The sequence below is a fragment of the Numenius arquata genome, chromosome 7, assembly GCF_964106895.1.
Source record: "Numenius arquata chromosome 7, bNumArq3.hap1.1, whole genome shotgun sequence".
Taxonomy (NCBI): Eukaryota; Metazoa; Chordata; class Aves; order Charadriiformes; family Scolopacidae; genus Numenius; species Numenius arquata.
The window spans coordinates 32779369-32806678 of NC_133582.1; the positions used below are offsets into that span (position 1 = coordinate 32779369).

A 27310-nucleotide genomic window follows, 5' to 3' on the forward strand; every position below is an offset into this window, starting at 1 on the left:
GTTGAATTAAAAATATATCGAAGATTTGCATGTCTGATTATCTTCACGGAGTTTTGCAACTGACAATTTGAACGGAGGACAGAAAAAATGCCACTTGCGTCAAGGTCTACACAAAATTACATCTTAGAGAGGTTCCTTAATCAAAGGGTCGTTTTGCATCTTTTATATGCTCAAATGAGAATCTATTTCTAAATGAAGAGGACTTGCTCTTGGAATTATGTTCAAAGCAGTCGTTTCCTCAACTTTTAAAGCAGTAAATAGGACAACAGTGTCTTAACCAAAAGCACTGCCAATTATCTCCTCGCAGCCATCTCCTTTCACAGAAAAACAGGGAAGCTGATGCTTCACCACACTGCCTTGGTAGTATTTTCAAAACGAGCAAAAAGGGAAAAAAAAAAACCAAAGAGAAGCACCCAAGGAAAAAGTGAAAGCTATTTTGATGCTGAAATTGTTGACAGCAATCAACTTCTTGTAACCATTGAATGAAAAAAAATCCCCAACAAACCCAGCTTATTTGCTAAAGCTGTGACTGAGCCAGGACTCGCTCGCTGCTCAGCTCTACCCCTTGCTGTTCTCGGGCTTCTACCATCACTCCAGGCAGCTCAGCTTCCACATTTCCCACCTAACGCTGGACAAGTAGTAAGGACTTAAGATAAGATGACGAGGGACTGGAACATCTCTCTTACGAGGAGAGGCTGAGGGACTTGGGTCTTTTTAGTCTGGAGAAGACTGAGGGGGGATCTGATCAACGCCTATAAATACTTCAAGGGAGGGTGTCAGGAGGACGGGGCCGGTCTTTTTTCAGTGGTGCCCAGGGACAGGACAAGAGGAAATGGGCACAAACTTGAATATAAGAAGTTCCACCTAAACATGAGGAGGAACTTCTTTCCTGTGAGGGTGTCAGAGCCCTGGTACAGGCTGCCCAGGGAGGTGGTGGAGTCTCCTTCTCTGGAGACATTCCAAACCCACCTGGACACGTTCCTGTGCAACCTGCTCTGGGTGGACCTGCTCTGGCAGGGGGTTGGACTAGATGATCTCCAGAGGTCCCTCCAACCCCATATCATTCTGTGATTCTGTGAACCTGGGCTGCCCTGTTGGCACCAATAAACCCAGGATGTCCCCAGACACAGCACTGGAAAAGCACCGAAAGGCAGGAGAGGAAGGCTGGTGCTGGCAGCTGCAGGCAGAGGGAGAGCTCAGGCCCAGGCTCTCCTGAGGCCTTACTGGGTGTTTGAGCAATGGACCATAGGATGACCATGAGCCAACAATGTGCCCTTGTGGCCAAGAAGGCCAACGGCATCCTGGGGTGCATCAGGAAGAGTGTGACCAGCAGGTGGAGAGAGGTCATCCTCCCCCTCTGCTCTGCCCTGGGGAGGCCCCATCTGGAGCACTGTGTCCAGTTCTGGGCTCCCCAGTTCAAGAAGGACAGGGAACTGCTGGAGAGGGTACAGCAGAGGGCTACAAAGATGATGAGGGGCCTGGAGCATCTCTCTTATGAGCAGAGGCTGAGGGACTTGGGTCTTTTTAGTCTAGAGGAGAGAAGACTGAGGGGGGATCTGATCAATGCCTATAAATACTTCAAGGGAGGGTGTCAAGAGGATGGGGCCGGTCTTTTTTCAGTGGTGCCCAGGGATAGGACAAGAGGAAATGGGCACAAACTGGAACACAAGGAAGTTCCATCTAAACATGAGGAGGAACTTCTTTGCTGTGAGGGTGTCAGAGCCCTGGTACAGGCTGCCCAGGGAGGTGGTGGAGTCTCCTTCTCTGGAGACATTCCAAACCCGCCTGAACACATTCCTGTGGGACCTGCTCTAGCTGGACCTGCTTTGGCAGGGAGTTGGACTAGATGATCTCCAGAGGTCATTTCCAACTCCTGCCATTCTGTGATTCTGTTATGGTTTAATTAGGACCAAGCAGCCGCTCGCTCACTGCCCCCAGTTCGGATGAGAATAAAAGTGAGAAAAAAACTTGTGGGTTGATAAAGCCAGTTTAACAGGTAGAGCAAAAGCTGCACACGCCAGCGAAGCAAAACAAGGAATTCATTCCCTACTTCCCATGGGCAGGGAATGTTCAGCCAAGCCCAGGACAGCAGGGCTCCATCATGCGGATCGGTGACTTGGGAAAACAAACACCGTCACTCCAAACGTCCCTCCTTCCTCCTCCTTCCCCCTGCTGTATGTGCTGAGCATGACACCACATGCCATGGAATAGCCCTTTGGCCAGTTGGGGTCAGCTGTCCCGGCTGTGTCCTCTCCAGCCCCTTGTGCCCCCCAAGCCCATCGCTGGTGGGGCCGTGCGAGGAGCAGAAAAGGCCTTGAGAGCTCAGCAACAAGCAAACCCACCAGTGCCCCATCAAACGTATTTCTCATCCCAAAGCCAAACCCAGCTGCTGGAAAGAAAGTCAACTCCATCCCAGCCAAAACCACAACATACTTGAGCCAAGTTTCTCATTAATGACTGCCATGAATGTGTGAAGCTGAGAAATATTCTAGAAATACGAAAGAATACTAACGTTGCTCAAATACCAAGATTCCTCTGTTCTTGCAATTTTAGCAGGTTCCGCCTCCAGCTATCATTTTCGATCATTTCCAAATCAGACACCTTTTCCACACTTCGCCAGATTAAGTCCACAATACTGAACTCATCCAACAACCACGCCTCTCATCTTCCATTCCTCCTCCATTCTTTGAAGAAAAGCTGGCACTTTGGAGTGGTTATCCTTCAGGCTCAAGGAAAGCTGCTTTACTTCTCACATTCCAGAGACCACTAGTTAGGATTCAAAATGGATGATCCTTTGAACACCTATGTTTAAAAAAGCATTTTTTCATGGCATGGCAAAGTTCTTAATTTCTTTTCTTCAATTTAGCCCTCACCCTTCCCCTTCAACAAATTGACCAAGACTAAAAATAATTTGGGAAAAAACAAAAAGGGTGGGGAGGGAACAAAAAAAAATTAATTTGGACTTACTCAGCCAATTTTGACTTTCAGTTCTGTAAATGTGTAACTACTGGGGCAGCACAATGGCAAAGTCCAGCAACTCTTTAAGTCGACATCACTGCAAGAAAAAGACCTGTAACCCGAAATTCCCATCCAAGACCCACATGTGATTTTCTGTTCTAATTACTGCCTGCCTCTCAGTCAGTGTTTTGAACATGACAAAGCAGAGGCCAGTGTACTATGGTGTGCCTGTAAGACAAATACATCTAACATGGAGGTAAGTGGATTGAGAGCAGCGCTGAGGAGAAGGACTCGGGGGTGTTGGTGTGTGAGAAGCTCAACATGAGCCAGCAACGTGCCCTGGCAGCCCAGAAAGCCAACCCCATCCTGGGCTGCATCCCCAGCAGCATGGCCAGCAGGGCGAGGGGGGGGATTCTGCCCCTCTGCTCCGCTCTGGGGAGACCCCCCTGCAGTGCTGCCTCCAGCTCTGGGGCCACCAACATCAGAAGGACATGGACCTGTTGAAACGAGTCCAGCAAAGGGCCACGGAGATGCTGGGAGGGCTGGAGCCCCTCTGCTGGGAGGACAGGCTGGGAGAGTTGAGGGGGTTCAGCCTGGAGAAGAGAAGGCTCCGGGGAGACCTTAGAGCCCCTTCCAGTCCCTCAAGGGGCTCCAGGAAAGCTGGGGAGGGACTCTTGATCAGGGAGGGGAGCCATAGGAGGAGGGGGAAGGGTTTGACACTGAAAGAGGGGAGATTGAGCTGAGATCTGAGGAAGAACTTCTTTGCTGTGAGGGTGGTGAGAGCCTGGCCCAGGTTGCCCAGAGAAGCTGTGGCTGCCCCATCCCTGGAGGGGTTCAAGGCCAGGCTGGAGGGGGTTTTGATCAACCTGGTCTGGTGGGAGGTGTCCCTGCCCAGGGCAGGGGAGTGGGACTGGATGATCTTTAAGGTCCCTTCCAACCCAAACCATTCTGTGATCCTATGAATTGAACCTGCAAATGCGTATGAAATGTTTGAGCTTCTTGGGTGCAAACTCCCACCAGTCCTCTGCCAACGACCTGACCTACACCTCCTGGAAGCTGGTATCTGCAAAAAGAGCCTTGTTTCCTACAGTCTTAATTCACTCCCTTGGGAAGGGGCATAAGCATCTCCCAGAATGTCTTTGATGGCATCTAGAAGCCCCCCAGGAACTGCTGACAGCAGCAACAGCCTCTGCCACAGCAATTCGAGTCTGCTTCTATACAGAACCGCTTTATACTCTCTCTTCTGCACTTCTATACCTGGCGCTCGTATTCCAAGCATTTCACATGTTGATTAACGACATTTCTGTTCAGGGAGCTCGGAATACCTCAGCATTAATGCTCAGTTATTGATTGCCAAGGGCAGTTTTGCACACCAGCAAATTCCAGCAGCTGCCAGTGAAATCCCTCAGTCAGAGATTTTGTAAATAAGAATGGTAAGAAAACGAAGGGAAAAAAGTAATGCTTATCTCCTTTTCATTTTTAACTAGGATGAGACATATGAGTAGAAGTGCTAGGAGGATGGAAAGCCACAGCTTGCTAGAACTTAGAAGAGAAATATCTCCTCAACAGAAAGGTTATACTGGGAACTGCCTACAAATTGCATTCTCCCGTTGCCTATGCCTTCTGCTGCCTAACGTATTAATAGACCTGCTCACCACACGGGAATTGAATTCGTGAAGAAAGGTGAAGAAACAAAGCTGCTGGCAGTTATCATACCAGCTGCTCAAAAAAAATGACACAGGTTTCCTCTTCCCTCAAAAAACTAATACACGCAGAGAAACATGGGAAGTTTAATAGCAGTTTGCAGTGATTTTGCTGCTATGGACTGTGTTGGGAGTTTTTTTTTTGTTTGATCAATTCGTGCACAGCCAAAGTTGGAGTCCAGGTTTTATAAAGAGTATATATGTATTTAAGACAGAACAAAGAGAAACCAAATGATTAAGCAGCAAAGAAGGGTGTAAGTTACAAGTGTTTCTGTCCAATTCCATGCTAGCTTTCCAATGTTGTATCTTGATACCTTCTCCTGAGCAGTTCTTCCTAATTAAAATAAATAAATTAAGAACCTCTTCTTATTTGCACCCCTGAATGCTAATATTCGGGGATCTCAAGAGAGACCACGACAAACCTGGAAGGATCTCCAAAGGGCTTTTCAGTGGCAATGTGGCGTGTTGTCAAGAGCGAGAAGGCTGCCCAACTGGCAAAACAACAGTTTTAAATGTACTTGGCCAGGCCAGGCCTGTAAAAACAAGATGCTCTGTCAGCCAATGCAGTGGGCACTTACGTTCCTAACAACTCCTTTTTCTTCCCTGAGTTTTCTAAGAACAAATTATTTGCTAATGTTGACGTCCAAGTCCTCTGAAGAATGCAGACGGCCAGCAACACCAGAGCTAAGACGCAAAGAGGCCAGTCGTTTTGATTTGTTGCATACAGACTCTCCAGCAAAGAAATTCCACTTTTAATTTTTTTAATTTTTTTATTTTTTTTTTAAGAATTAAGCAAATCATTTTACTTTTGTTAAAAAGAAGCTAGTGGACATTGTAATTTTTGGTCCATTCAACCATGTTCCCCTTCCTTGAAGGCCTCCTGGAGTAATTATATTTCATAAAATACATTTATTCTGGGATTTATCCCAAGACAAATTATTTCACACACCAGAACATACTCACTTTCACACCCAAACTACAAGCCGCTAGTTTTACAAAATGTGGGCAGTATTAAAAGAAATCACTAACTCGTATATGTACCCCTAGGAGTCCTGACACTAGCAGATACTCTCTCTGGGTCCTCAATGGCTGGCAACACAGCAGCCAACAGACTTGGCACTGCCACGTTGCTTGTTAATGAGCCAGGAATGGATGGCGTTGGCCAAGCGTGGTCCCCTCTGCCTGCCGCCCCAGGCTTGGTACAAGTACAATGAGAAACAGCAGCATTTTTTAATCTACCTTTTCCATTTTAGTTTTATCTCACCTTCTGCAAACCTCCAAAGACCTTCCACGTCACACGTTAAAGCTCTGCCTTTCCAAGCCTTACACTGTGTTTCACCTCAAATAAAGCCTGGTTTTGCCGCAGCGAGGTTGAATCTCCAGCTGGTTGGTAGATGTGGGGAAGGCAGAGCTGCTCCTCCACCCTCCAGCAGCACCCAGGCCAGGGGGTGCACCCTGAGGAAGGCAGAACCTCCAATGAGGCTTGCTTAAGAGCAGGGTCACGCAGCCCAACGGTACCCATCTGTGTGTGGCATTTTTAGGCAAATGCAATGTTTTAACTTGCATAGTTGCAATCCATCTCCATGCAATCCATCTCTTGATCTGTGGTGGTCGGGGATTGCCCGGACAGCAGAGTCATCTGTGATTATTACAGTTCCCCCTGTACTCAGCACTGGTGAGGCCACACCTTGAGTATCGTGTCCAGCTTTGGGCACCTCGATACAGGAGAGATATCGAGGTGCTGGAGCGGGTACAGAGGAGGGCAACGAAGCTGGTGAAGGGCCTGGAGAATAAATCTTATGAAGAGCGATTGAAGGAGCAGGGACTGTTTAGTTTGAGGAAGAGGAGGCTGAGGGGAGACCTCATCACTCTCTACAACTACTTGAGAGGGCATTGTAGAGAGGCTGGTGCTGGTCTCTTCTCACAGGTAATTAGCGATGGAACAAGAGGGAACGGCTTCAAGCTCCAACAGGGTAGGTTTAGACTGGACATTAGGAAACAATTCTTCACAGAAAGAGTGGTCAGATACTGGAACAGGCTGCCCAGGGAGGTGGTGGAGTCACCGTCCCTGAATGTGTTTAAGAGCCATTTAGATGTGGTGTTGGGGGATATGGTGTAGGGGGATATGGTGTAGGGGGATATGGTGTAGGGGAGAACTTTGTAGAGTAGGGTTGATGGTTGGACTCGATGATCCCAAGGGTCTTTTCCAACCTGAATGACTCTATGATTCCATGGTTCTATGATTATTTCCGTGACAGCAGTAGTGCAAGTGTCACGCTGAAACCGCGCTGCCAACCTGCCTCACGCCAAGCAACTCCTTTGGCGAGGGTCTCTGAAATTACCCAGTTAATGCAAAGCAATGAGGAAGCACAAGAAACTCAGAACCATCCTCTAAGCTCCTCAGTGGCACAGGAACTTTCTTATTAGAGAACAGAGCCAGAGCTGCAGAGGTCCTGGAGCTCATCAGCCCTCTCTACAGTTCCCTGAAAGGAGGGTGTAGCCAGGGCGGGTCGGTCTCTTCTCCCAAGTCACAGGCGATAGGACAAGAGGAAACGGCCTCAAGTTGCCCCAGGGGAGGTTTAGGATGGATACTGGGAAAAAATTCTTCACCGAAAGGGTGGTCAAGCATTGGAACAGGCTGCCCAGGGAAGTGGTGGAGTCACCATCCCTGGAGGTATTTAAAAGACATGTAGATGTGGTGCTGAGGGACATGGTTTACTGGTACCTCGGCAGTGCTGGGTTCATAGTTGGACTTGATCACCTTAAAGGCCCCACAATTCTGTCTTTGCATCCAGCCTCTCCAATGTGTTCCCTTTAACACCATCAGCTTTTTTCTTGTCCCTCCCAATGCAACATGCATTGTCACAGCTCCCAAGCAACCACTCTCCCTCTGCTGAAACCCAACTCCCCATTTCCTGACCCAGAAGTTCAAGCATTCAGACCAAACTAAAGCACAAAGGACAAAAGCAATAGAAACACACTCCTGGCTCGATCTTCCATGTGAGGTTCCGTGAATAGAGAAGGAACTGAAACATACACAGTGACTGGATTAAACAAGGAGCATGAAAGTATCCATTTCACCTGAAATCTTGCAGGCTAAATGCTCGGGTCTGTTGTGGTAGAGACCCTCTGACCACAGTGACTTCATCCAGCTTGGAATAGGCTGCCCAGGGAGGTGGTGGAGTCTCCTTCTCTGGAGACATTAAAAATCCGCCTGGACACGTTCCTGTCCAACCTACTGTAGATGAACCTGATTTGGCAGGGAGGTTGGACTAGGTGATCTCCAGAGTTCCCTTCCAACTCCATATCTGTGATTTTTTGAGTCTTGAAGATCTCAAAGGCCTCAACGCTGCAAACTCTCAGGGTAACCTACCCCAGCACTGCAGGAATAGCTAAGAAAAGGTTGGAAAGTTATAGAAATGACTTCAGTAGGGCAGCCAGGATGAGGATCGAGGGATGTGAGCTAAGGGTAGGTTCCAAAAGTCCACCAACCACTTCTGGGGGCAAGGGAGCTGGTAGAAAACTGAGGCGAGGACTTCCAGAAAAGTCATGAGGAGATGGGGGTGACACAGGGATGATCAGAACAAGGCGGCGAAAGAACAGGTCCTTCTGACTCACGAATGTGTCGTGCCAATTCCAGAAAGAGGTGTAACCGAGTTGTGAAATGCATTTGCTGGAGACAATTTTCAACAGATGGTTCTGTTGAACCCAGCCCCGTTGCAGTCTGCACCCCAAGGCTGCAGGAGACGGCTCTGGAGGGTGTTTCATCAAAGTGACGTGACATTTCATAGCTGCATGAGAATGCCAGATTGATGTTAGATTGCAACATACTTGATCGTATGAGATACGTAACAGATGGCACATTCCCTGTCATAACGTCCAAAACCTCAATATATTTTCTGAGAAGGTAAAAAATTTCAAGGGTCTAGGACTGAATCTGAATTTAGGCAGATGAAAGGCAGTAAATACGCATCGTTACAAAAACATCTATCTTTATACAGCTCACCTTCAACTAATCCAGAATTCTCCCCATAATACCCTGAGCTCAGCTACAATAAAAAAAAAAGTATTTATGTCTCACTTAAGTTATTCTATTTAACTACTTCAGCAAATCCAGTTCCAGAGTAAAAACAGTCGACAAGGGATATGTGTGTGCACATATGCATGTGTGCTGGTATGTGTATATACACAGCACACACAAACAAGGATGGAGAACTGTTAGTACCGCTAATTGTAGAATATCCTTGCTTCATACAGGATGAACAGATGAGGTACACATCAAAATATTGTCAAATATATACAGTGAAAAAATGACAATTCAAGTCAGACACTTATTTAACTAATATCTCAATTTAACGCTCTTATCTCCGTACCGTATTACACTTAAAAATCCTAATGGCCACAAATAACAAGGTTCTCTTCTTGTCCCCCAGATTTCACTTTGCTTTCAGGAGAAGGTGACAAAAATTGACCTGTCAAAGCAAAGGACTCCTGAGAGTGCCACGTAGAGGATTAAGGAAATCACTGAATTAAGTCAGTCAACTGTGTTCCAGTTCTCTCTGTGTCGAGTGACCCGTTGCCCTCTCTGGTTTTTATTTGCTTTTGCCCTGTACAGCCTTATGTAACTGTTCCCTCCAGCCCATGAGTTTCCAAGGTGAACAAAAGCTCAAGTGAATTACATTCAGCTCGGCCACAAAGGGGATTTTTTTTTTCCACTAACTTCTACTTACCAGTTTTTATCTTTTTAATCACATAAAAGCATTAAGCCGGTTGCGGTTAAGTTGATCGATTCAGCTTCTAAATGCCCGTGCTTTCCCATTTTTGACTGGAACAATATTTCTGATAATGTTAATAACTACAAAGATTAAAATGGATTAAGGCAGGAAAGGCAAAACGGTTTGGTGGTTGTTTTTCCTTCCCCTTTGCAGGCCAGGCTGCCCTTATTCTGGTTGGGGTACCTAGAACTGCTTTTCATCTCCTCAAGCATCGCTTTGCCCACACTGATACCCTAACAAAAGGCAGTCTGTCTTTTCAGACTAGATCCTACATAAAAAGGACTGGAAAAGCGTTATCTGAAGTTATTTTCAGCGATAGCTCTGAAGCAGCCTGACCTGGCATCACACCGAGGAACAAGCGAGCGCAGCCATAATCCTTCCTCCCTCCAGCATGAGTTTACTCGTGACGTTTTCATGGTCTGACCTTTCTCCAGGGGTGACAGCTACTGCTGGAGATAACCGCAGCCCAGGGAAACCGAGAGACCCCTGCTTACAAAAATGTGCAAAACACCAACAGATCCTCACCGGCACTCAGTCTGTAATCCTGGCAAGGTAATGAGATTTATAGAAGCTAAATGCTCAGATTTTTTTTATTACACTGTGAAAGCACGTTCAATTTTAATATTTGTCAACGTGTGTGAATTCAGCTTATCATTTGTTTATAGTGTGGGTGAAACAAATTTCAACCTAAATTTGTATAGAATATACACGATTAACAAACCAGAAACCCTTTGATCCCCCAAAAGCTTACTTTGAGACCTCCTTCGCTCCTTCCCAGAACATTAAACATCATAGTCATACAAACTAGAAGCTAATGACAGTTCAGGCTCCAGACCTTCAAAACCCTGGTGGCATTTTACCTCCTATGTAAGGCACATGACAATTGTCCATGGTCATTATGAATTCTTTCTGCACCTGACTTATTAAAATTATTAGCTGAATTATTATTATTTGCTCTGAATTACCAGGGTCTGGACCCGGCCGTTAGCAGAGAGCAGATGTGATATACTTAAGGTAAACTGTGAGCTGACAGTTCTTACTTTTCCAGTATCAGGTAAGTTCTTGCACTGGGAAAGGATCACTTCATCCAGTGAATCCTTTAATCAAAAAGTATTTATATATCTCACTGGTGAGAGGTTAAAGTGACAATCAAAATATAGTCAGAACTAGCAAATGCTAGATTTTCAATTTATCAAAAGTCTATTAATAATGCTGGCCCGTCCTTCAAAGAAAGATGTTTGTTTTTTATGAAGATACACATCCCTGGTGATTTCAGACTTCAGAAAAATGATATGGAATGAGAGGCTGCTCTTTGCCCTTAAATTTGAAAGAAATGATCCTAATTTCTTAGCTTATACTGTCGCTTTTAGTATTTACTATATAGTATTAGTATTTACCTACCTTATACTATTAACTAAATTTTATGACACCTCTGTCAGGGATGTTTTAAAAAAGGAAAGAGAAGAGATATACAATGTTTGGGGGGAAAAAAAAACCCTAATCCATAATCCTGATGCAATTTCCTCAGGTCTTTCTGGGAGGAATTCTGTAGTGGAATCCCAGACGTCATGTTAAATTAAGGCAGAAAATACTCTTTGCTCATAAAACATGCTTAACATCCCACAAAACTCCAAGAAAAGTGCTATTACATGGACTACCAGTATCTTAAACACCGAAAAGAAATGCATGTGAAAATAGCCACTCAGTAAATGAGCTCAAGCATAAAAGCCAAGAGAAAATACTCAGGATAATATCTAGCATTTGATCAGGCTCAGATATTAAACTGCAAAATATGTAACGCTGCAAGAAAGTAAAACTTACAGGCAAACCAGCCCAGAACACTGAAGTGAAGAACACAGCCCCAGGAGAGGGATAAGGAAAATAAGATGACAAAGCCCATCAAACAAGTTTAAACATATCTTAATGCTAAGCCACGATGCAAAATCAATGCATTTATTTTCCATCAATGACAAGATGGGATATAAATCCGTGGCTGCAATCTGCAGGTAAGCTCAGGGCAGCGAGGGTTCACCATCCGGAGCAGTGCCGATGCAGGAAGGGCAGGAGAAGGGCGACTCTCCAGCTCACTCCCTCTCCCTCCCAGCAGATCCCTCTCCGCTTGCAGCTTCATGCCAAAAGAGCTTCACAGCGATGCTCGGAGAGGGAGAACAAGATTAAAAACAACATAAGGAAGGGGGCAGGGAGCTATAGATGTTTTAAGAGAAAGCCAGCAAGGTATAGAGATACAGGAGGGTAAAACCATTGTGTGCAAAAAAAAAGCTGGGCTGTTCAAAAGGAGAGAGTGGACTGGCAGCAACGGGCACCGAGTCTCACCAACAGATGAAGACAAATGCAGGCTAAAGTGCAACGCTTTAGGATTTTATTTTTAGTCACACTGTTAAAGAAAATGGGCCTTCAAAGCAGCGTAGAGTCATGCCTAGCACGTTCACCTGCCTTTAACCAGGATGTATAAAGACTACACCACCAGCATAAAGGAAACGTTAAATATCACTATAAAATCTTTTCTGAAGAAGAGTTCAAACTGCAAGTAACAGACCCTGAACCAAACCTTCCAAAGTTTGGAGCACCAGTATTTTCAAGTGTTTCTCATTAAAAGTGTTCTTAAGAGCACTTAGAGGAAAGGGTTCCGTTTTTTCTATTATCAGTAATGCCAAGGATAGTAAAAATTAACACATGCAAGTTGTAATGGATTCTCAAACCCAGAAACATCTCTCTTCCATCACAAAACATTCATGAAATTTGAAATAATTCGTGTAACCTTGGTCTACCGAAATTTATGAATCAGTCACTTCAAATTCCCCATTTCTAGCCATATTAGGTCTTACACATGCAGTCTTTCCATCCTGAAAGAATTGACTGGTTAAAATTCAGAGATGGCAAGCAGAAAGCAAGGGTACTTATTGAAGCAGAAGGAGCAGACACTCCACCAAACAGCCTGGCCTTCTGCTGGGCAGAGATCCACGTCTAGTCCAGAGAACAGAGGAGAATAAGAGCGTCTTTAAATGCTGGAAAGGTACATTTTCTACAGACCATTTCTTTGCTTCTGTTGAAACATGTGAAATATTGTCAATTCATTACACATCAATGCTTTTGTATGCTCCCCTGTTATCAAGTGTCCAAATAAAAACAGTCTGTTCTGAATAATTTACTCCTGAATCATCAGTCAGTTTTCTTCTATAAATCCAGGAGAGCTTCAGTATTCATCAAATCACATCTGTGACTGACAATCTTTTAGAAAAGATGTTCTCTCTGTTAAGTTTCAGAAAGGTACCAGCGTATGCGCATTTGATGTGCTACAAAACTTGCCATATGGAACAGACATAAACGTGCTAACAATAAAGTAAAAATACACATTACGGCTATAAAACATGATGGGTTTAAGTTTGTGGGCTGCATCCAGTATGCAAGAAGAACTTGTTCAACCTCCAAGAGTAAAATCTCCGCCACCATCTTTCAAAGAGGTCCCGAAACACCCGTGGGAAGAGGCTGAGGGCTGGAGGAACTCTTCCAGCAACCCCATTGCTGCTGGTTTGGTCCCCGGGCTCCCCCAGCTCCCCTGCCTCAGCCCATCATGGGAGCACGCTGCGGACTGCCTCAGCCAGAGGCTTCTCAGCAGAGAACCTATTTAACCCAAAGCTAGAGACTACGCAAAACCGCAGCTCCTTAAAATAAACACCAATTTTGACTCAAGCGGTGACAATTCTAGTTATTGCACGATTCTTTCTGTAAGCACCAGCCTAACACCCATATTTGCTCTGAGCGCCAGCCTTGCCAACAGCTCGCCGAATGAAATTATGCCCAGTGGCAGTTCGAGCACTGCACCACCACTTCCCTCAGCACGTGGGAAAGGCGAAGCTGCGCTGCCACGAACAATTCATTCTGGTTTGGTGTGGGGCTCTTGGGTAAGAGAAACTACAGTGTCTCAGAAATGTGCATTCTTCCTTCACGTTCACATTCTCTCTCTCTTGCTGCATAGGCTGGAAGAAATATAAATGTACTTGCTGATGGATGTTACTGTAATAATCCATTACTGGAGGAAAAACAAGAGTCACTAACTACCTAATTCCCTTATGAAATACAGCAGCGGTTCTGAGTTAGGGATTTATTTTCATTTAATGAACATGGGTATTTTTCCCATTTGCTCACTAATGTACTCATTCTAATGTACTCACTGTAACTTTGTTTTTATTATTATTTTTTAAACTTCTTCCATTTGTTACTAATGAAATTAGTGATTATTTCCAATCTCAAGATCCTGAGCAGAAACCTCCACTTTTTTGAGGCTAGGAAAAAACCTAAAACCACACACCATTATCGTACCGGTCACTGCGGAGACACGTGAGTGGGAGGCAGAGGGTCAGCGCTTCAGAAGGGTCAGCTCTCAAAGACTGGGGGGAAAAGTGGACTAACAGAATAACTTCAACAATACATACCATCTCAGGAGAACCACAATTTACTTGTACTTTCATTCTAGCCTTGGTATAGGCACACAGTTACAATTAATTCAGTTTGTATAGGTATACTCCAGGTGTGTGTGTGCGTGTCTATGCATATATATATATAAAAGTATGTGTGTGTACACTTTAGGTATACCTAATCCAGGTGTTCTTTCGCTATAAGCTACTAAAATATTATGAAATCCAAGGAAACTGGCTAAACATTGACTATTAACATCTAAACACCCCAAATTAGCTCTTGGTTTGATACGCAGTAGGCTACCGCGAAGAAATGAGTTTTTAAAATTGGCCAACACACTGCAAAAGGAAAAAGATACCAAATTGAAATACTTTTCCTGTCAGAAAAAGAGAGAAAAAAATGAAGATGGGAAGCTGTGCCTTCAGTTGTACATTCATATGAATTATAAAGATTAAATGCAGCGGTCAGCACTGATAGAGCTATATATCTCTTTCAGGCAGATAAGACCAGATTGCATAATGTGACTGGTAATAAAGATGTACTTGTACATGAAAATAGGTGTTATGTAAAATAAAGAGAAGCCTTTCTCCTCATTTGTCCTCAAGTGTAAGGGATGCTTGATCATCATAATTACTTTTTTCAGCTTTACTCTACTTACTTCAGAACTTTACTCTTTTTCAGCTTCTACTTCGCAGATACTGCCTAATTTTAGTATTTGATTGGTGGGGGGGGAAGACTAATTGACTTTGCAGTGCACAGAATACAAATACAATTTTAATGTAATTGCTAGTATGGCTGATTTTATGTCCGCAGATTTTCCAAGCTTAATGTAAAGAGAGCGGTCAATACATATAAGAAGATATAAAATAAGCAAAAATTGCATTCACCACCCAGAATGTATCTTTGTGTCCAAAGATGGACCACAAGGTCAAGTACATTAAGGGCCCAGTGGTGAAAAATCCACTGACTTCATTTTGACGCAGTGAATCCATCACTAGGTAAAACATCTCAGCACACACGTAGCTAAATCAGGTTTACAAGTTTTGCAAAAGAAAGCTTACCTGCCCATTTTTGCCCAATTCCATTTCAACTATTGCGACAGGAGTGTTTATCTGATCGATGTGTCTTGACTGCGACTTCAGATCCACTCGCCAGTTCATGTTTTTCAAGATGTTATCCCAACGGCTTTGATTGACCAGGCTCTCGTGGATCTTCAGTCGGTGGTTCTTCCAGAATTTTGCAATGACTGCAGCTTGATCAGCTGTGATGCCACCTTGTTTTTTGGTTTGGGCAGTGAGAAAAGCCTCCAGCTGATTCAAATCCATGTCCGCTGAAGCAATTGACTGTAGGGAAAATATGAGGAGAAAAAGGGAAAAGCTTCCTCAAAAATTCTCTTTAGCAGCCTGAGCTGAACAGTCTACCAGAAGGTCGCATCTTCAGGGTTTTACAAATATCGGATTTTAAAGGCATAGTGCAAACAAAGCTGGGTTATGGAAATAACCTGACAACTTCTGATTAAAACTCAAGTGCCTACCACTTATCCCAGATTCCTGCCTGAAGACATCTGGAGGGTAACGGATCGGTAACAGCGATAGGGAAACAGCCTTTGGGAGTACGGATCTGGTACAGGATAATGAGGAGGCTTCTTACTGCCCGCCTGTCCCCAGTATGCCCCATTGCCCACCCAACTGGTTGCTCTTGGTCTACTGGGAGCTGGGTCAGGAGTCTGACATGATGCTGGTGTTCTGATGGACAGAAAGCTTGGGGGTACACGGTGTGTCCCCAAGGCTGAAGCAAGCGAGGAGACATCCCAGCCGGCTGCAACACCCACAGCTTCATTGGCCACCTGCACACCGCAGGCAGGGAAGCCAAACTGGCAAATGCCGCACGGGCCAGGCAGGGTGGGCAGCACTGGCCACAGCAGTGCACTGGCCATGACAGCAAAAGCGCGAGTCTTCCAAGGGAGAGCGTGAAACTGTCCTTGAAAATGCAGCCACAGCTTCTCCCGAAGCATCAGCGGGCTCTGCCAGGCTAAATGCTGTGTTTGCCTTTTGCAAGGGGGTGTAAGGGATCGTTTACTCCTCCTCCCTGCACAGCAACAGAAATTATTTTTCCCAAACTCCTTTTTTAATGGATATCCAGTTTTTTCCACCTATTTTTCCAAAGCTGATAATCCTACAGCCTTAAATTTACATTGCCTAACTGGCAACGGTTGGTAGACATGGCAGCAAAGAGAGGGGAGGACGGAAGGGGAGGGGAGGAAACTGCGGTGAAGTTTCCCTGTCGCAGTTTCAAACAGGTGCTTTTGCTTCATTCTTACCCATAATGGAGGCAGCTTATCCTAAACGAAGACACCACCACCCAAGCACACAGCGATGTGGGTTCAGCCAACACTGCAATGTGCTGGGCCTTCGGCAGATACACCACCGCTTCCTCCTTACCTCAGGAGAAGAGCAAACCAGAAACCACCCCCCCAAGAAAAACCCCAACAAACAACTTGTGACCTACGATGGCCGCGCTGCCTTTGATCATCCAGTGTAGAGTGTTTTTTAGAAGAGGAAGCACTGCCTTCCCTGGCTCTCGCCACGGATTAGCTGCCATCTGGTACGTGATGGAGAACAGCAACGGCAACCCCGCTCAGCTGTACCAGGGATCCAGCTTAATAGGAGCATCTGGCAATTTATTACAAAATTTAAGATACCAAGTGCACCGCCCTGTCTTTTCTATAGGGCATTCATCATCTCGGTATATACTGTTTCCTGTTATCATGAAGATATTTAACTTAAGCGGTGATTATCCTGTAATATCTAATTATGCTGTAAATGAAAAAAAAAACACTTTTTTCATTTTCAAAAGAAAAGCTATTTAGACTTACGGTCCTTTCCTACATCCACGTCTTACACGAACAGGACTGTCTATGGACAGCAGTGCAAAATATTTTCTGGTTTAATCTCTCTCATATCTCCACATCTGCGTGGGGATCTGTCTGCCTGTTGGGAGACACCAACCACTGCTTATGCACACCTTCTGCATTGGTTTCTGGGAAGAGGGGGAACAATAGAAGTTAAAAAAGCAATTCGAGAGCCCAGCACCTTGTGTCAGCCCCATCAAGACCACGACCAAGTTGAGATGCAGACTTTCTCCTCCGTTCACCTGTGCAGAAAATTGCCTTCTGTGTTATTCCTGTGCAGGAACCAAGAACATAAACCGCATCCTCTGCACTGAACAAGGCAAAGGTGTCACAGAGAAACATCTAATCTGCATGAAATGTGAACCTAATGCAGATTCACTGGATCGCATAACCAGGTAACCCTTTCACAGAATCCTCATGGTTGGAAAGGACCTCTGAAATCATGAGTCCAACCATACACACACAAAAGACCCCCACAATCTCGGGCACCAGAGCATGCCCTGAAGTGCCACATCCACACGCTTCTTAAATACCTCCAGGGATGGCGACTCCACCACCTCCCTGGGAAGGCTGTTCCAGTGCCTGACCACCCTCTCAGGAAAGTCATTCTTCCTAATATCTAATCTAAACCTCCCCTGCCACAACTTCAGACCATTTCCTCTGCTCCTGTCATGATTCCCTTGGGAGAAGAGGCCAACACCCACCTCTCTACACCCTCCTTTCAGGGAGCTGTAGAGGGCAATGAGGTCTCCCCTCAGCCTCCTCTTCTCCAAACTAAACAAGCCCAGTTCCCTCAGCCTCTCCTCATATGACTTGTTCTCCAGACCCCTCATCAGCTTGGTGGCTCTCCCCTGGACACGCTCCAGCAGATAAATGTCCTTCCTGTGGTGAGGGGCCCAGAACTGAACACAGCACTCGAGGTGAGGCCTCACCAGTGCCCAGGACAGAGGCACCATCACTGCCCTACTCCTGCTGGCCACGCTGTTCCTGATACAGGCCAGGAGGCTGGTGGCCTTCTTGGCCACCTGGGCACACTGCTGGCTCATGTTCAGCCGGCTGGCCACCAACACCCCCAGGTCCTTTTCTGCTGGGCAGCTCTCCAGCCACTCTGCCCCAAGCCTGTAGCGTTGCCTGGGGTTGTTGTGACCGAAATGCAGGACCCGGCACTTGGCCTTATTAAACCTCATCCCATTGGCCTTGGCCCATTGATCCAACCTGTCCAGGTCCCTCTGTAGAGCCTTCCGACCCTCAAGCAGATCAACACTCCCACCTAATTTGGTGTCATCTGCGAACTTACTGAGAGTAAGTAATCTCCGTTTGATTTTACAACCTTCAAATATTTCACGTTTGTAATTCTTAGGGGTTTCTTTCAACCTCACCCCCTTCACAACAACCCTTTGTACAGGACACAGCAGGATCTTCGGCAGGGCTTTGCTGAGCTGATAAAAACCACACGCACCAAGTTCCTTATTGTTTGTGACACATGATGTAAATCTGATTTCCATGTGTATCCGAAAGAGGAAGCTTACAACCAGGCTTGCCGTTTTAAGCGTAAGGAAGACAAAACAGTATTACTAGGACTTGCACAGGACAGTTGAACTTGCCCGTTTGGCAAAGATTATCAACAGAGTGACAATCAGTTAAGATCCAGCACAAGCTACAGTCAAAAAAATGTACGTTCGCATACTATAAGCGCCCTGATAAAGTTTACTACCAAAATACTATCACATAAAACAGAGGAAGGAAAGCATGTATCCTAATTAGCTATCATTTCTCTCTCTCTCTCTCGGGCATGTGTGCACAGGTACCCACAACACAGATGGCTTTATGCGGCCGTGTACATGTACGCAGCTCAGAAACCAGGAGATAACAACCAGGCTGTATCTTGGTGGAATATTTATCAGATAATGCATGCTTTAAATAATATACCAATATATTCCATCATTCAGATTAGAATTTCTCTCAGCTTGGAAACAGGACTACCCAAACCCACCTTTTTTTAAAAGAAAAAAAATATATACATTTTAATTAGAATCAGGTACGAGCAATCAATTAGTTATACCTCAGTATAGTTCCATGAAGATATTCATGAATACGTATTTTCTTTGAAATTCCTCAACAAAACCCACTAGCTATAAAGGTTTTAAAGTCACAGAAGAACAGCAACTCATTTTTAATACTCTTTTTCATCTTCACTTGGAAACATTTCATTGTTATCTGATATAAGTTACAAAGAACGAGAGAACAATGAAGGTCTTCACTGCTCTTCTATCTCCTTTACTGTACAAACACCTACACAACTCATTTTTTAAACAAGTGCAGTTCTACTCCATTGCTCACAGGAACAACCAGCTACGTTTTGGACTTCTTTAAAGCATAAGGAAATATTTTAATTTAATTCCACAAAAAAATTATATTTCCAGTCATATTCTGCTCAGCTTTACAAACAGTTCTTTCCATTACTTTTAACAATGCTCATTATTCCATATATATTATCAAATTACAGTGAATACACCTTATTGTTATTTCTAAGGATATTTAAAGTTAAAACATGAGTGGTTCTTCTACACTTATAACTAAGGCAGATAAAACATATCTGATTATAGGTCTCTCTCTCATGCTTTTATACCCTCGGAGCTTCAGATGACCATCTACCAGCACCAGGACAATGACCGGCTGTTGTCCAGGTCCCACAGCGGCGATGAAGGTGGTTTCACTGCCGGAATAAACAACACATGCACATTTTATAGAATCATAGAATCATCTAGGTTGGAAGGGACCTTTAAGATCATCTAGTCCAACCAGCAACCTAACTCTGACAAAAACACAAAAGAAAACCATACAAAAAACCCCCCCACATCACTAAACCATGTCTCTAAGCTCTATGTCAACCCGTCTTTTGAAAACCTCCAGGGATGGTGCCTCAACCACTTCCCTGGGCAGCCTCTTCCAAGGCTTGATAACCCTTTCCGTGTCAAAATGTTTCCTAATCTCCAATCTGAACCTCCCCTGGCGCAACTTGAGGCCGTTTCCTCTTGTCCCATGGCCTGTGACTTGGGAGAAGAGACCGACCCCCCCTGGCTACACCCTCCTTTCAGGGAGTTGTAGAGAGCGAGAAGGTCTCCCCTCAGCCTCCTTTCCTCCAGGCTGAACACCCCCAACTCCCTCAGCCGCTCCTCATAAGATTTATTTTCCAGACCCCTCACCAGCTCCGTTGCCCTTCTCTGGACCTGCTCCAGCCCCTCAACGTCTTTTTTGTGGGAAGGGGCCCAAAACCGGACACAGCCCTCGAGGTGGAAAATTCTAAGGACTTAAAGGTGTCAAAACCTATTTTATCCGTCAGCTCCTACAGCTGAATCCCTGTCAGCGTTGGTTTCAGAGGGATAGGTCTCATTAATGCCAATTACCTAGTCCAGACAGACCTCAAAGCGCAGGATCTCCTGCAGTAGCTTGAGCCACCGAGCTGCCAGAGGCACACAGTGTTGTGTTAGACAGACTTTACATTCCGGGCTGAGCGTGTGTAACGTGGAGATCCCACCTTTGTCGTTTCCCACCTCATCTCTCATATCAGCAGTCCTCAATAAGTATTCTTTTGCAATATATTATTGCAGCCCCCTTTTTTATTTACAGACTCTCCAGTCTCTACGCAGTTCCTCAGCAGGCCAAGCAAGTGCTGTGTTAAAAGCATGACACCGAGGAAAAAAAGTTATGTAGGACCTAATTCCAGTTTTTATCGGTAATCACAAATGAATTACTATTTCAACATAAAAATCTTCAGCTAACAAAAAGCAGAAAAGTTTTCTAAGAATGTATAAAATCATAGCTGCTCTATGCCAGTGAGTAATTTCATTTACGTTACTATGACTATTCACTCAAGTGGTAAGTAAGAAGAGCATATTTTCGAAACTAAAGTCTGTGAGAGGATGGCATTAGATAGTAAAAATTTTCTCACATTGTATTTTGAGACACAGAGGCCCAGAGGCCGGGCAGAGGCTTTTAAACAACATGAAACAGTTTTGGTCATACTGACTTCTCCTTGTGTTCACCTTCAACACATACCCACTGTGTCTTCAATTTTAATTCAGCCAATAAAAATATGACTTCAAATACTATTTCCTTAATGGAACAGTATTTGATAATCTGGAGAGCTTTGTACTGGCTTAATTAGATCCATTAGACATGTGCCTTGGTACACAGAACAGGAAAACAGACTTAAATTCATTACCTCTTCTGAGACATAAAGCCTGACAAGCATGCAATTCTAGTGAGAAACAACAACTGGAAAAACCCACTGGGGAAAAAAGAACACACTTCATTTCCAGAAATAAAACATTACTTGTCAACCCTTACGGCAGCGCTCCAAGGGCTGGCCATGCCAGCATGTGGAGGCATTTTCTCCAGCTGACCCTCAACATCGCAGGCTGCTGCCAGCCCGTAGAACAAAGAAATCATAGGCTCAGAGAAACAAACCGTTCGGTGCCCTGGACTGTACTAACGAACTCATCTCGTCAGGTTTTGGTGGATGAGCGGCTGAGAGGTTATTTCTGTAACAGGGTTGCTCTTAGAAATATAACCTTGAAAACCGTTTCTCGGTCCCTTGGAGGACCCGCAGGGAGAGTGGGGACCGGCTGCAGACAGGAGGAACGTGCCAACGTACCAGCTTGGCCAAAACATTTTCATCACACAAAGTCAATTCCTATAACATCAAAATGCTACGCATTTCTTTCACTTATCCTTAGAAGAAAGCCTTTACTGGATTTGGGGCAAACCGGGGGTGCCTGCTCTGAGGTGTGCAACTTCTTTCTCCTTATTTAAAAAGAAAGGCAACCCTGGGAAAGCACCGGGGGCAAGAGAAGCAGCTCCCATCATCTTTGAGCTCAAGGGCACAGGCAGGTCCCAGAGACACGACGCTGTTTGAGTTAGCTCAGCACGTTCTTCTGCAAATAGTAGCTCCAGAGAGGAGGACTACGAGAACATCTCCGCAGGGCTGTGGCTTCTGGGCCTCTTGAGTAAGGACGTACTAACCCGACTCTCTCCCAGGGGCTGCTGAGATATCCAGCCCTGTAATAAACAAGCTGTTCCCATAGATGTTCCCTGGATATTCCTCCAGTAGACTTTCCCACGTTTCTGGAGACAGTAGAGGTTTTCAACTAGTTGGTAGGTTGTGCCTCACAAACACTGTTTATTAGAGGCCAAGAGCTCTCCTGAGAATTGGAATTAAGATAAAATTAGATGCAATAGCCTGCTTGTCTGCGCTTGAAAATGGTAATCCATCTTTCGGAAAAAAAAAAACCCCAAAGCTAAAGGCCTCTACACCCCCAAAAATTTGTAAGTTAGAAATCACAAGTGACCTTAACAATACATTTAGTCCTTCTACATCAAAGTTGAAAGATTTTTACTAATCTTTAAGTCTCATCTAATCCATGGGAGATCACACGAATTTCTTTTATTCAAGTTCCATATTATATCTCATTATTATTTTAGTTTGCTTCCTATTGAGCTGTGATACACAGTTAAAAGTGAAATGAAACTGTTTGCTAAGAGAAAAGAGCTAACTGTGAATCATTAAGAGGATAATAATATATATATTGTTTAAAAGCCTGTAGTTTAATTTTTTTTTTCTAGTGTGTGATACATCTTCTGTAACACCTATTTCTTATTCCAACCTGTAAAGCCGTTTGATTCATTGCCGAGGAGACAGTAACCAGATCAGCAGACATTCAGCAGACTTGTAAATATTTGTGAGTTTTTCTGACTTTCATCAAGCTTTCTTCTTGGACCAGGGGACTCACAACACACAGCGGCAACAAAAAGAAAAAATTACTTAAACTGCTACTGCAGATGGGAAAAACGTGTGTGCACCATGAAGTTTTGGGAAAAATTACATCCTTCCTACATTTATAATCTTATTAAGCTTAATTCTACCCAGACTCATCAAATGTGCACAGGGAAGATAAAACTCTTCTCAGTGGGTCCCTTCCGGGCTTCTTGACCGAGTCCTCCCTTTTCTCCACCAAGGTTCCCAGGTTCCCACCAAGCAGAAACCCCCCCAAATCCCTGTCTTATTTTCTCACATACAAGCTCACCAAATCCAATGTTCTCTGCTAAAATTACTTTTTCATTTGAACACGAAGTTCAATAACGGGGAGTAGATACACAGCTATTTTTGGCCTAGCTTACAATTGAATGCAAAAGAGATCTCAGCATTAGTTTTTAAAAGCATCTGAAGTGACCACAACATTTTTTCCCCAGCCTGTCTCTGCCATTAGTCTGCGTGTCTGCTAGAAATGAACCAGTTTGAACTCCTAATTCCATAAAAACCCAATCCCTAAACTTATTTGCAGGAGGCGTCATTTTTCTGTGGTGTGAAGGCTCGTTTGATGACAAAGGGGGATGAAAGGTTGATTAAAACAGGCAGCCACCAGACGAACCACAACCCAAGCCACGCTCCTGCGGTCAGATCACACTTCCTCGCAAACCTGCTGTGCTGAACTCCAAAAAGTGGGTGGGAGTGGGGTGGCTCCCCCACCCCGGTCCCATCCTAAAAAACATCTTTAGCTGAAGGAAAAAATGAGAATCATCGGGATTACACTGTCTGGGCATACTTAAAGATGCCGTCTAGGCTTCACAGCACTTACAGAACAAGAATAAATAAAAAAAACCCCACACAGAACAAGCCCACCCACTAATAACATTAGTCATAGCTAGACCTCCAAACCATGCATACTCAGATTACAAACAGATACTAAACGCTTGGATTTTAAGCGATAAACATTAAAAACAAAAAAAAAAAGAGCGCCACCCACTTCCTGAATAATAGTTTCCAAACGACTTATATTATTTAAAATAGAAAGAGGAAGAGATGTACAAGAGAAAAGGCACTTCGCAGAGAACGCAGATAGGCGTTGGACAGGCAGGAGGGAGATAAAACAGGGAACTGAAAAAATAAGGAAATGTTCTATTAATGGCAGATATACTTGCAACTAGGAGGGTCAAATAGCAAGATTAAAAATATAAATATAATAAAATTAAAAATATAAATATAAATTGCCCATCCGTACTCAACTGAGTTACGGCAAAAAAAAATTCCCAAGCTTTGCTATCAGTTTTCTCCCCACTTGAGTCAAATTCTTTGCCCTGGTTTAGAAGGTATTTTGTCACTTGGGGTGGAGGCAAAAGAAATGTCACATTTCCAGTAGTTCATAAACATGCAGTCGTGTTGCAGACGAGTTTGACAGGTTCAGTCTTTTTCCAAATGAATGTGTGCGCACACACGTGCTCCCTGACCTACGCTTCAGTGAGAAGCAAGTTGTTTTCTTCGACAACGTCTAAATTTTCACAGGTTACATTATTCAGTCCAAAACGGTTTCTTCTTCAGTCCTCCTGAAGGAGCTGGATTTAGAAATAAGACCCCTTGACAGATGGAAGCCATTTAATGCAGTATTGCTGAAGACGGAGAGGAAAATAAAAGGCAGAGAGAAATCCAGATAGGGCAGAATAATTACTAGATGGTAAATTAAAAAAAAAAAATCAAGGGAGGAAGTAAAAGCAGGAAAAGAGAGAGAGAAACACAGGGACAATCCCGGAATCAGTGACATGACTCTTAAGAGACCACACGGTCGGCATTTTTCCTGCTCCTCCGTTCTCTTACAATAAAATAAATGAGAACTGTGTTTATCAGGTTTCTACAGTCATTCTGGGAAAATGACTTGCTGCCGTGGACTACTGCCTTGTGTTTAATCTCGTTTCACTTAGGAGAGCTAAAAATAGAAGTTGGAGCAGCTCGTAATTTGAAGGCAAGTGGAAGAAGAGAAAAGTCACAGCCCTGCCCTGGGCGCAGTGATGGTGCAGACATCGGCAGAGCTGGTGGCAGCCCTCTGCAGGCAGCGATCCTGTCGCTGCCATCAGGCAAAGTGCAAATTTGCTTTATTATGAACCAAGCACAGAAAACAGAACTAGCAGCATCATGACTTAATTTTCACTTTTATTCAGTGCGCCTTGTTTGCCTCGTAAAACTTAATTATTAACTCAGCTAATTTCCCCCTTGGTTTATAGCTGGACACTGCCTTCCTCTATAGCAAAGCATAGATGCTCCATCAGCAAACAACACAAAATACACGAGTAACACCCCTCAACTGTATGATGTCTTGCCATAGACTTGGATTTGGAGCCAAACTCTGGCTCTGGGCTCTGCTTTCCTTCCTTTCATGGCACCGTTGTCTATCGTCTGTACTAGGCTGGGAAACAGCCACAGTCACATTTTCCTACCTGGAAGGAAAAGGATTCCTGCACTCCTAAAGCAGACTCACGCTGCAGCCCACCACCCCCGTGGCCCATCACCCCACAGCCAGCTTTCATAAAATCATAAAATAGAATCACAGAATGGTTTGGGTTGGAAGAGACCTGAAAGATCATCCAGTTCCAACCCCCTTCCATGGGCAGGGACACCTCCCACCAGACCACGTTGCTCCAAGCCCCCTCCAACCTGGCCTTGAACCCTTCCAGGGATGGGGCAGCCACAGCTTCTCTGGGCAACCTGGGCCAGGCTCTCAGCACCCTCACAGAAAAGAATTTCTTCCCCAGATCTCAGCTCAATCTCCCCTCTTTGAGCTTAAAACCCTTCCCCCTCGTCCTATGGCTCCCCTCCCTGATCAAGAGTCCCTCCCGAGCTTTCCTGGAGCCCCTTTAGGTATTGGAAGGCTGCTATAATGTCTCCCTGGAGCCTATTTCACAGCAGCAAAGAGATCAGCAAGTAAAGGAGACAAGTTCACAGACTACAAATGGTTTCAAGGGAAGCAAGCAAGAGTGATTTACCATCTGGTCATTCATCGCCCATTTTAACAAGTTGTGTTGCCCCCTGACAGGTCTGACGGGCAAGACGGAAGCTCCCAGTCTCAGGGTACCAGCTGGCAGGTCTGCCTTTCAAGCAAGGATAAGGTGGTTTTCCCTCCTGTCAGCTGAATGAAATAAAAAACACGTTTCCACACGCCAGTGGCAGCCCCAGTGGTTGTTAACAGCTGAGCCTTCACGAGGAGAAAGGAGCAGCAGGTCAAAATCTTGACCCTGGGAATCAGAACTGCCCTGAGAAGGTCCCCACTCACCCCCGGTACCAGAAAACACTTGCCCAGAGCAAAGCCCAAGCTGGGGAGCTCAGAGGAAATCATAGAATGGTTCACATTGGAAGGGACCTTGAAGATCCTCAAGTTCCAACCACCCTGCCACGGGCAGGGACACCTCCCACAATCATCCCTCACTTCTCCGTAAAGGTTTAAGTACCATTCGCTGCATCAAAAATGTTCTTACAACTAAACCTAATAAATGTTTTTTTGGGGAAAAAGAGGCTAAAGGCTTAATGAAACAGCCAAAATATCAATATGAAAGTGTTCTCCAATAGAACCACATTAAATACCAATGACTACTTTAATGACCCCAGGGGGGGTTGTTGATTTCTATCAGGTTAGGCTCCTGAACAAGACATCTACGGGGAGAGCTGGCCAAGTAATCAGGTTTTCCGACGAGTTTGTAGGCACAAGTCCCCACTGCCATGTCTCCACAGACACTGTGTGCTGACCTTGAGAGCTCCACGTGCACGAGGGTGGCTGGCGGAGCTGGCAGACACACACCACCGGTGGAAACTCTTTGGTGCCCAAAAAAACCTGGCTTTAGGTTTCAGCGTCCCACGCCTGAACAGCTAAAATCTTCAGCACTCCAATGCTTCAAGACAGCGCAGCCCAGCCCAACAAAAAGAATCCAATTAATTTTTCCCATGGCTTTTCTTTGGCTTTTAGTCAAATTGAGGGCTACCCATATTCAATAAACTCCCATTTGTCCACACAAACTGGAAAATTCCTCTAGCGCTTTCTTTTCGCTACAAGACTTTTTATAGATTTCCTGGCTTGTCATAAACTGACACGTCATAAAACAAAACCTACGAACAAAAGCACTCCCTGCCGAGCAAGGAACAACTGACACGCTTCTAACCTGGTTCCCAACAAGCCAGAGCCAGATCCCTCTCTTTTGGTCACGCAGGAGGAGACTTTATGCAATGGAGGTGAGATAGAGGCACACACACAGGTACTCGCTGTGTACAAGGAGGCACCTCCAGTAATCCACGGGGGAACAGTCCTTCTGCAAAGTTGCATCAGCCACTCGTGCCGTTGGGCTCCTTCGATCCCTCAAGAGAGGAGCATCTTCGAGGTCTCAGGAGGTCTGAAGCAGCACAACAACCTCTTGAGGACCCGTCAGCAATGCACAGCTCAGGCGAGCCACGCACCTCGCCTGTAACGCTGGGAACCGAACCAGCCTCAGAACCACGGCTTATCGTCTTCATCCTGGACAAAGGTATAAAAACCTCAGTGTGTCACCAGACGGTGGCAGAAGGGCACTCCTCTTACCTCGGCGTGCATGCACACATGTACAGGTGAGCACCACGGGAATATCCGACCCTCTACTGCAATAACAGCACACTGCCTACACCTGTCGTTTCTTCTGCTACAGAAAAAGGGAGTTAGGGATATTGTGTTCAC

General features: G+C 45.0%; 1 protein-coding gene across 1 annotated transcript in view; it reads right to left on the reverse strand.

Annotated features, from left to right (window-relative positions):
• COMMD1 (copper metabolism domain containing 1) overlaps positions 1–27310 on the reverse strand; it is a 94414-nt gene that overhangs the window by 55257 nt on the left and 11847 nt on the right. Inside the window, exon 2 of the mRNA XM_074150803.1 lies at positions 14935–15216. Within this exon, the coding sequence (XP_074006904.1) occupies positions 14935–15216 (282 nt within the window). The remainder of the gene's footprint in view (positions 1–14934; positions 15217–27310) is intronic.